Raw genomic sequence first — 11,393 nt, forward strand, 5'->3', positions numbered from 1 at the left:
AATTTGAGTGGTCAATAATTCATTGTGTAAGTAGTATATATAGTTTTACACAAATGTATTGTCAAAAACAAACATAAATAAAGTGGTATGTAAAGAAATATGTTTGAAAATAAAAAAGACATGTTTACTGTTAGTAAATAGTAAAGTCCTCAAGTGCTGATTTGGTATCACGTGATCGGTATGCAACCCGCGAAAGGGACATACACACGTGCTGTAATGTTTATGTTTTTTTAATATTTTAGCTGCTCTTTGTCGTCGCAGATTAAGTGAAAACTATTGTCATGGGTGCTTACCTTTCGTCTCCTGTTACCGACAAGATCTCATGTGATCAAACTTGTGAAGGGTATACCTATGGTGCTTCTTCTATGCAAGGATGGCGGATAAGTCAAGAGGTAAAAGCAGCCATTTTCTCTACGCAGATATTTGTTTTGTACTTGTGTTTTAACGAGCTTATTATAGATATAAACCGACTGCTGCTTGTAGTTCTAGATTTTAAAAATATGTATGATTTCACAGGTCTGAGTATGTATAGAAACTTGACTTTTTGAGTGTTATGTGTGCAACGTCTAACTTTAAGTCTGAGGTCTACAGTTCATCAATATCAATGGTCTGCTGCACCCAGTGACATGATCAAATTATGTTAGTCGTGGTGATTTGAGTCATATACTTGTCAGAATTTTCACTATTCAGAAGGATATAAAAGGATTATTATACAACACAGGACATTCAAGAAAACATCAAACGAGTTTCAAAGGATGAATCATATTTCACATTACCATAAATAAAAAAAAACCCAACATACCAGTCAATATGAATCAGATAAAATGCATTTATATAATTGAATAAAAACGTATTATAAAAAGTAGTTTCTTACCTCATGCATATTCAATTAAGGTATACTGAAGTAGGTTTAAATTCCTGAATTTTTTGAGCATTTTTTTTTTCTCCTTTCTCCATTTATTTCTCTTCCTCATGCTGCCTCATTTCTAGTTTATTCCAAATTAAGACATTTAACATCAGCTGATCAGATGACTTCTTTTAGAAATCTATTGATAAACAATGTCTTGTAATTTGTATGAAAATGACTACATGTATGATCATTAATTCTATGTCCTTATGACTTTCCCAAGGTATTTTACTGGTCAGATATTTGAAAGGTATGGGGCCCTTATGCAGTGATGCCATGTGTTGTCAAATGCTGCTTCTGTAGACCATGGCAAAAAGCGTTCTTCATTGACTTCCTACTTTTCCCTTGATAACTCACTGACTAAGTTTTAATGAAGTGAACATTTTTGCAAAGAGTTTTTTCTTATTTGATTTCCTGTAATATTGTGTCTAAACTTACATGTTAGTAACAATAAAGCATCTTTTGCCATCCATTCAGTGACCGACAGACATAAATGCAAGAGAACCTCCACCCAAGCATATAAATATACTAAATATATCTGGTTCTCAGTGCATGTACAAAACAAATTGTTTAAAAGATTTCATTTGTATAATTTGTAGGATGCACACAACTGTTTGCCTGATTTTGATGAGGAAACCGGCACATCACTTTTTGCTGTATATGATGGTCATGGAGGTGGGTTTTGATATTTTAATTTTAAAGAATGTTCCCAATGGTTTCATAATTGTTTATTTAACTTTTAAGTTAAAAAGGTCTGCATTAAGCTATAGGCTTAACTCATAATGGATGCTGCAGATTGGTAACAGTCAAATCTGTGCTTATAATATAAAATGTGGTCTTACTCTTAATGTGGATGCTGCTAGATGATTTATAAACAAATGACTTGTTTCCTATTTTTGTTATTAGACTGAAGTTTTTTGGAAGTTTTGTCAGAGCTCTCAATTTATGTAGTTTGCTGATATTTACTAGCATGTAGAACTCGTTATCTTATTAACTTAGCTTGCCATATTTAGACTAAAATTTAGATGGTTGTATCTTACTGTCAGGCTAAAAAATGCAGACAGGTGTTTTTCTTTTATGCAGGAGCGGAAGTAGCACAGTATTGTGCAATGCACTTACCGAAGTACATCAAAGAAACTGAGAGCTACATGGCTAATAATCTCGGACAAGGATTGATTGATGCTTTTCTAGAGTTTGACAGTATACTTATTAAGGAGAATGTCATCAAAGAACTGAAGGAATTAGCTGGAGAAGATGAAGATGAGGATGAAGAGGATGGTATGTTTAACCTGTGTAAATATATTAATAAATAGTGACATGATGAATCTAAAGGATCTTGCATTCAGAGAAATTCTTCAATAACATAGGAAATAGTGGCAGTGGTCTAAGCATATTATTTTTGTATTTAATTTCAAGTCATTTTAGTTTGGATTCTTAAGCACATAGTTGTAATATGTTGTGCACAGATGATGATCCAGTTGGAAGGGGAGAAGCTGATGCGTTGCGAGCAGAAGCAGACTTACCATTGGATCAGATCTTAGCAAAATATCAGACATCTTCTGTTGGTGCCACCAAAAGTTTACGGAAGAAAGATGTGTTCCAGAGTCCACAAGTGCGAGCAAAGCAGGGACAAGAAGAAAGAGCTAAGAGAACCGCTGGCGATGATGAAGCTTGTGCGGGTTCGAGTTGCTCAAGTTCTGCTTTAGGTGAAGGCTCAAGTTCGCTTGATTTCAGTGACAGTCTTATTAATGGACATGCAGAAAATGAAAACAATCTTAACAAAGAGAAAGAACTCCAGAATACTTTCCAGGCAGCTGCAGACAATTTTGTAGAAAATAGTGTGGATTGTGTTTCTTCCTCAGACAGTAAAATTTCTTCAGATGCAGATGGTGTTATAGACAATTCTTCAGACACCAAAAACTTTGCAGAAACAGCAGAGTTGTCAAATGGTGGCACAAACAGTAAATCTCTTGAAGCAAGTGGTGACTCTGTCTCTTCCTCTGGCACTTCTTCTGTTGAGACCTCTTCTGCAGTAGTGTCTAGTAGTGCATTAGATGCAGCAAGTGGTAGTTCTTCTATGGCAGCAGAAGAGTCAATAACTAAGTCTTCGTGTGGTTCATTAGGTGAATCGTCAGGATCTTCAGTAAAGGTAAATAATTGTTATAACTTAAATACAAAAATTCTAGATGTGGCTTCTCACAAGACATGTTTTGAATTTTATTTTAATATGTTCTATGTATTTGAGAGAGATTATTAAAAGTTGGTAAGAATTGGGGAATTGACACAATCTTGACACAACGTTTATTCAGTTGAGCTAGATCTGTGTCTCACTGACCAGATTTATTATTATTATTAGTTTCCTTAGACATTTTAACTGCTTATTTGTTGCAAGGAAATTTTGGATAGATTTTTAAATGATTATGCTTTTATTTGGATCTTGTGTACACTATTATTAGAAACCAAGCTAACAGACCAAGCTCTGAAGGCAACATCTGCTAAGTACCATTTGAATCTGAATAATAATGCTTTAAATATTACTGCTATTACTGCAAGTATTAAACAATATTTGCACCATGTGCATGTGTGTGTTTCAGTGAACACAGGCAGAACTTATGTTTGTCTTTATGTTTTAAATTAAACAATACTAAAAATAATAAAATTGGAAAAGGTTACAGTTGATCATTGGTGAAAGGAGTGGAGCTAGAAGGAAAGCTACTAGGAACAGTGAAACATATACAAGTGTTTGCCATTGTCAAGTTTTCAGACATGTGGTCCTGTGGTCATGTCATGGGGTAAAGTTGAAGAAAAAAAAAATTGGAAGTAAATTCTTTTCAATATTTACCAAATGACATGACCAGTACCTTGATGCCAAGCTCTAGAATAGAACTGGCCATCAAGTAACAGAGGAGGCATTTTAAGCCTATGCTAGTTGAGTACTGTGGAGTGGGGGTCAGGGACATTTTACCTCTCTTTTGAGTGGGTTCTTAAAGAAAGAACGAACTCAGTGGCTGATATTTAAATTGGTAGTAAACTCTTATGGTCAGTCATGTTATCAGGTAATTATTAAAAAATAGAATTTATTTATAAATTTTATTTTTGTAATATTTTCATTTCAGTTTGAAGAAGATGAAGAACCAGGTCCTTCTGGGTCTGGTCAAAGTGGGCATGAGCCCTGTAGAAGTGGCAATAAAATCAGTTTAAAGGAAGAAGATATAGATATGGATGATGAAAGTGATGATGATGAAGAAGATGAGTGGCAGGAGGACAGGTATACAATGCACATTATTTCTATAGCAGACTTTCATTACAGATTTTTAATAAATTTAATGATGGTGAGAACATAAAGGCTTGAAACATTTATTATAACAATACAGTAAATTTATATAGCAGAGTTTCATTAGACATATTCATTGCTAAAATTGACAAGAAACCAAGAATATGACTAAACAGCATTCAAAAACATGATAACAGGTACATTTCATGCCTGCACAACATACAAGCCTTAAGAATGTGACAAGTGTACTAATAGCCTACACAATCAAAAAACATATGTTGTATATGTATACTGTATATGAATGCATGTGTATGTCCATTCACACACGTGTGTACATATCAATGTAATAAGGTTTTCAGGGAAAATCCCGATCAAAGACTTTCTGGAAGGGCTTAACAAAAGGAACTCAGTAGTCAGAGTGTTTATGAGTCTTACTGATAGTGCTTTCCTTAAGTCAGTGTTATTTAAAAAAAAAAAAAAAAAGACTTCCTAAAGGATCTAGCATTGATGTGAGGAAAAGCATCGAGTTATCTGCATAATATTTTAGTGTATTTGCCATGATATACCAATGAGCCAAGTCAGATAAGAAGGACCAGTTTGGTAAACAGCACCATATAATAAATATGCGAGCTTGAGTTATTATTCAGGATTTGAAATATTTTCACACTTTATGTACAGTTTCTGTTGCAGAAAATAGGCATTAGTTTTCCTTCCTTTGGTTTGAACACTCCAATAACAGTTACAAAATGTAAAACCAGTATGACTTGGCTTATCAGCTTGCTTCATATGAGTTTGTATAACTCTTGAGGGTTGGTTGAGTTGCATTCTTGAAAGCCAAAATCGAAAGAAACTTTAAACTCATAACTTTATATTGTGTACTTCACACCTTAGAGTTTCAGGAAAACATAGTTACTAGGACAGGCACTTGATAAGCTTATCAGCTTTGAAAAGCAGGCAAATGAAAGAAAAAGAAGCTTTGCTTAGATCCCCTTCTACTCCACTACCCTTTTCCCAGCAATAAGAAAATTCTTTAAGACAGCCAGTCACATAAAGTCAGAATAAGAACAAAAGAAGGTGCAAGAGTTTTAAAAAGGGTCGGTATGCTAAATTTGATTTCTCATTTACACCACCTCATTACATGCAGAAAACTTCAAATTTAATATAAACTAAAATGTGTTATGTTTGTGAGTGCTATTCTGTACAATGTTCTGTGCAGTGATGACGAAGAAGATGATGATGAAGAGGAGGAAGATGAAGAAGAGGAAGTAGGAGAAGGTGATGAGCCTATTATGGATATGTCTAATGAAGAGGTGGGCTAACATATGTGCATTTGTCATTAGTTCATCCATTTACAGAAATAGCTTTTAAAATGTATGATACGATACTTTACATGATATTTAAAAAGCATCTCCTTGGGATACAAAGAATTAATGGCTTATGACATTATATTATTTAACATATAGTAAATATCAGTAGCAAGTATACAGTTCTCAGAGACTCTTATTTTTTGCACTCTGCATGTACATGCAGTAATGGCAGTCATATCCTTAATATTATATCATTTTTTTTAATCATAAAATCATTTATCATAAAATGTTTTAAACATTCTTAAAATTCTTATTTAAGAGAATTTTGAATATTTACATTGTATATATTATGCACTTTTATATAACTACTACATCAACAAGAATTCTTTATATTTAAATTTATGTGCTGCTTTCTACAACTGAGATACAATTTTCTTTGGATGCTTACATTTGTTGATTTGTGACTGAATTTAAAGCAAGTAAGAATTTTTCTGTAGGGGATTAATAGTTAATAGAAGATAACTATTTTCCTGCTGCAAGACTAGAGTTTGTAAATAATGGTGCATAGTCTTTTGTTTCAGCCAGGATCAGACAGTGGCTGCACAGCATGTGTTGCTCTGATGCGCAAAAGTCAGATTGTTGTTGCAAATGCTGGAGATTCTAGGTGTGTGATTTCTCGCAAAGGAAAGGCTGCTGAACTTTCTTTTGATCACAAGCCAGAAGATGAATGTGAGCGTTTACGGATTGAAAAGGCTGGTGGCAAGGTCACAGCTGATGGTCGTGTCAATGGAGGCTTGAATCTCTCAAGAGCCATTGGTAAGGGAACAAAATAATGTTCTATTATGCACAGATATGAAAATACAGATTCCTGATACTTCCCGCTGTAGGGCAATTAATATCAGTTCTCAATTGAAGCTGTAGCAAATACTGCAAGATCATTGCTAAAGGTGTGAGTTGGAAACAGCAAGAGATGATGCTTGACCATTCTCTGATTTCCTGTCCAGTTCACTCCAAAAACATGTTCAGTACATTCTGAAATCACATTTATTCTTGTTACAGTTTGAAAAAGTATCCTGAAGTATGTCAGTACATTAATTTACAGGAGATCATTTTTACAAACGGAAAGAAGGTTTGCCTCCACAAGAACAGATGATAACAGCCTTTCCAGATATACAGACTCTAACATTGGAACCTGATGATGAGTTTATGGTGCTGGCTTGTGATGGAATATGGTAAGGAGCTAGTTTACAAACAGAGAAACATCACATACACTTTTGGTCACATTTGTAGTGTGTAAACAACTAAGAAGCTTTGAAAAAAGAATTATTCCATTAATTCTGGTCTCTACACATTATTTCAACATTGAAATTACTCAAAATGTTGTTTTGTATTTGTATGTGTGTTTTTATATATTATGTGGTAATCTTGTAACTAAAATTCTTTTTAGTTCCTCAGAATTAAGAAAGCAATATAAAGATTGTAAATGGTACACACAGTCTGAACAGAAAGCAAACGCCAGTGTTGACTTATTTTGCAAAGAGTAATTGGTGATTTATAGAAGATGCCTCTGATAAGCAGCTGTTTAAGACCTTTTAGAGTGCAATATTACTTACATAATTGTAATATTTCGGTACACCATTTTGTTCCAAAATCTTACATGTTTGATAGCTACAAGCAGTCAAAGTGAACAAAACTTTAATCTATAAAGTCTTGTTAGAACATTGATAGATCTAATAGACATAGTTTCCACTTTACATTTTGACAATATTTCTATTCTAATTCTTTGATCTCTTTCTATTGCCTGTGTTTTGTTTTGTAGAGTTTTTTCCCTTAGATATGGACATTAAACACCTTTTAATAAATTGATTTAAACACTGTTGCATTGAGATTGATCTTTTCTTTTCATTGCATATCCTTTACTGGGAATAATAAAAGGCATGTAGCCATCTTTATCCTCTGTACAACTATTGTGATCCTGTGCAAAAGGAGAAAACAAAATTAGGAAAATCTCTTTGCACAAAATCGTTTTTTTTTATTATCAAATTGTAAGGTTTATCTTGATAATGAATATATCTTATTCTAGCATCAATGCAGATTTTTCATTTTTGAATTGCAGGAATTATATGTCAAGTCAGGATGTAGTTGATTTTGTAGCTGAGCGGCTGAAGGATCCAGTGAAAAGGAAAAAGCTATCCCTCATTTGTGAAGAGGTATTTGCTGAGTTCCAGAGTTGTGTTCATGTTTTAAATGAGTTTTTAGTAATGTCTACATGTTGTTCTTTTTTTTTTCTTTCCTACCATGTCATTTTATTGATTGACAACTCTTGTTGTCTTTATAGCTAAAATTAAATCGTGATGTCTTTCTTATGCCATCAGATCTGTTTCACACAGACATCTGACATATATATATATTGTGGCAAGAGAACCACTTTTATATCTTTTGTTAGTCTTAAATGCATTTCTCAAACCTTGCAGTGTGATCCTGGCAGATTTTGTGTTGTTTATATGTGGTTATATTTTGTTTTAATGCAGTTGCACATTATTTTTGAGTTGGAATGGTATTTATCTCCTTCCTTTTGTTTTTTTGAAAACAGATGTTTGACCACTGTTTAGCACCTAACACTTGTGGGGATGGAACTGGCTGTGACAATATGACCTGCATCATCATTACTTTTAACAATTCAGAGTCAGTTGGTGATTGCGTACCTCCAAGTAAACGTTGTGTAGGGGACTTGGAGAATGTTGTTGAAAATGTTGAAAAGAGACCACGTGTAGATGAATGTGAAGAGAACCAAGGTGATTCCTTAAAAATCTGTGAAGATGATAATACTGAATAATCATTTTCTTTTTAATTACGAGAAATAAGTTTGTGCTTGTGAGCCATTTTTAGGCACAGAAAGGAATTATGGTTTGAAGATCTCTTTTTGAAAGTAACATGTACAGTTGTTTAGCCAAGGTTTTTACTTTTTAATTTCTTTAATAATTGTTTACAAAAAAGCTGTAACTGTCTCTATCCTACTTAAAGCAAGATTGATAACACACCTCTTCAAAAGCAGGATATGTGGTACAGCAGAAATGGGAATGTGAGATGAAACCTTTATATTTTGTGTTTCTTTGAAGATGAAACTGAAATATTACCCCTTTTTTTAAAAAATAAAGTGGATCTTTAAAAATATCAATTTTTTTTATGGTCACATCAATACAGCTGCAACATAATAAAAGTATTGCGAGTACTACACAAAGCATAAACTGTTGGTACTGGCTCAGAATAGATCACATTCATATTTTCTTATATGATCAAAATCATTGATACATTTGAAAAACTTTTAAAATGATGCTTACATTAGTAAAGAATATGATCCTTGGTAAGATATCAATTTCACACCACTTGATTGTGTGTCTGTCTCAAAAAATTGGAATGTGCATGTAAATCACTCAAAGACAAGAAAAGTTTATACTGAGGATGATAAAGCATGATTGTGCTATGCCTTTAACTGTGCAGATCACACGTCGGCATATAGGATGCAAAATCAGTTTGTCCATTTAGCGAGTTTCCAAGAATAATGAACAAACAGAATAGTAGCATTTTTGTAAATAGATATTTTTAGCTACTTTTTCCCCCCACAGAACAATCTTGTATTAAAACTTTTTAGAGGTTGTCCCCAGTCCAAAATGAATTTCAAATGACTGGTTTATCACATTATGCATTATTCCACCAAATCTGATCACATAATTTCTCATTTACAATATACATGCCTTTAAATGTTGCAGTTATCACCTGCACCTTCAAAAGAGGTCAAAACCTGATCTCTTGCAGTGATAAAAAGTAGGCTTGCTGTTGTGGCAGTGCCTCATTAGCATGCATTACTCTTTACAGTTTAGTCAACTGAGGAGAAGAGCATTACTCTGCAGGTGAGCAAGCCACAATCTAAACTGTAAAGCGATAATGCTTTTGCATTGGTTGTGGCCTTCAGTGAGTCTAAATTTTGTGTTGTCTGGGTGTCCTTTACTTTTTAAAAAAAGATGAAAAGGGAAAAAAAAATTAGTGACAAACTTGATAATTGCACTGTGGAAAGTTTGGGCTAAATTTCGTGTTTCATAGGTTAGCCTTTTTTTTTTTTAACAGTTTTGTTCTTGTTTTATGCTGGAGGTGCTGAGATGCTTCACAATTGATGCCTTGTACACAGTGGAATGACCAGCAATAATGTCATGAAGGGGAAAAAAACTGCTACCTCAGCTTCACCAATGGCTTCATAGTGGCATCAGTTGTTTCATTAATCCCTTGTACTTTGAGGCATTAACATATAAAAAGCTTTCTCAATTCTATGAGCCTTTCATTCATGTTCTGTTTCTTTTCCTTAGTAATTGTTTTTGAAGCCTTTTTATCTGCAGAATGCAAGCGCTGGTGCCCAATCTCATGTTTATGAAAGGATATGTCATAATTGCATGAATTTAGACTGAAACAGAATGTTCTGCAAGCAGGAAAAAAAAAAAATTCTTTGGTGGTAATAGTAGACAGGGTAAACATATTTTGGAGTTTTTCTGGAACAAAATATTACTGTTTAATTGGTACCGTTTCCTGATTTTTCTGGAATAGTAATTTTCAAATGCTCAAGCGCAAAGGTAGATGGGGTTTTTTTTTTCCTTGTCTTTTTTTTCTAGGGCTCGGCTCGTCCACCTGCTTAGAGCATGTTTAAAGTATTTTGCATGTTCAGTCTCTGTGGAAACATGCCCATAAGAGTCGAACAAGATTGGTTCTCTTTTCATTAGATTATAAACTAAGAATCTGATTTAATTTCCAGGACCCTTTTGTGTTTGAAATTTGGTTCTTGACTGAATTGTCATTAAACATTGGCTTCTCTTTGAACTTTAGACTTGAGAGAAGGCCATAATGTCATTAAATGGTGAGAAACGCACATACGGAATTATCTGCTTCACAAAGGTATATTTTGGTTATGGCAGTTATGTGTGCAAGCTTTGAGAACAGATAATTGATGTGGATTTCTTGAATTGTGTAGCAGCCGTTAGTACTGTAATCTTGTAATGTTATGTGATGGCCTTTGATATTTAAAAGTTATAAATTTCTAAGTGTATTGCTGGATTGGATGCAGAAAATGTGCTGATTTTGTTTGACCTTCCTTTGTATTGTGAAAAAGGCAAACATACAAAGATGGAGCTGTTAGTCAGCACTCAAATAGTTTAAGTAGAAATAGAAAATCACTTTTTTTCTAAAAGGGCTTTGATTGATCTGATGTGCTTTTGTAAGTATTTTTGGGATGGGGTATTGAGTTATATGTATATTTTTAATAATGGAATGTCTTATTGCTGTTAACTAAACTCTGAAAAAAATCAGCATTATTATTACCTCTGTGAGGCACAGACATTTCTCCGATTTAGTTCTCCATTCAAATGAAGGCCTCTTCACCCGTGGGAATGAGCAGCACCCAAATGTGAAGATTAACAAAAATGCAAAAGTCAGAAGTCTGGAGGGCTTCTCTGTTGTGCATAGTGACAAATCGTTTGTTTAACGATGTGAATGAACTATGATTTTTGTGTAAAGACATTTACATTATAAGATATACTTTGATGGCTTCTGCATGCCCTGTTTACAAGAACATGAAAACTTGGAGCTATAAAAAAGAACTGCAACAAAAAAGGCCAGTTATTGATGTGTGTGCAGATTTTGTGTGGGCATGTGTGATTCAAAGATAATTGTGGGTGACACAGGGGAAAAAAGATCTTCAAAAATCCTTTTTATTTATGAGCTCAGACTCTTCAAAAACTGAAATCTGTTGAATTAAAAGATATACAGTACTAAAAGTGAAAACAGTTTTTGATAAAATTTTCTCCCCTTGTTATTTCTCTGGATGAAGGGACAGTGCAAAGCAAGATGTATGACATAAATA

At 33.8% G+C, this 11,393-nt stretch overlaps 1 protein-coding gene across 1 annotated transcript; it reads left to right on the plus strand.

Moving 5' to 3' along the window:
- Positions 1-175: 175 nt before the first annotated feature.
- On the plus strand, positions 176-11,143 carry LOC112573907 (probable protein phosphatase 2C 11). Its single transcript, XM_025254609.1, has 10 exons — positions 176-392; positions 1,507-1,582; positions 1,991-2,185; positions 2,374-3,056; positions 4,024-4,175; positions 5,398-5,491; positions 6,070-6,304; positions 6,591-6,720; positions 7,605-7,698; positions 8,082-11,143. The coding sequence occupies exons 1-10, from the start codon at positions 282-284 to the stop codon at positions 8,322-8,324; spliced, it is 2,013 nt and encodes a 670-aa protein (XP_025110394.1). The 5' UTR covers positions 176-281; the 3' UTR covers positions 8,325-11,143.
- The last annotated feature ends 250 nt before the right edge of the window (positions 11,144-11,393 follow it).

This window comes from Pomacea canaliculata, linkage group LG10 (genome assembly GCF_003073045.1).
Source record: "Pomacea canaliculata isolate SZHN2017 linkage group LG10, ASM307304v1, whole genome shotgun sequence".
Classification (NCBI taxonomy): domain Eukaryota; kingdom Metazoa; phylum Mollusca; class Gastropoda; order Architaenioglossa; family Ampullariidae; genus Pomacea; species Pomacea canaliculata.

Bases quoted from the DNA above. Each gene is read 5' to 3' on its own strand.
- LOC112573907 (XM_025254609.1), top strand. From the start codon at position 282: ATGGGTGCTTACCTTTCGTCTCCTGTTACCGACAAGATCTCATGTGAT. The intron at 1,583-1,990 runs GTGGGTTTTGAT...TCTTTTATGCAG, and splicing joins TGTATATGATGGTCATGGAG to GAGCGGAAGTAGCACAGTAT. The intron at 4,176-5,397 runs GTATACAATGCA...TGTTCTGTGCAG, and splicing joins GATGAGTGGCAGGAGGACAG to TGATGACGAAGAAGATGATG.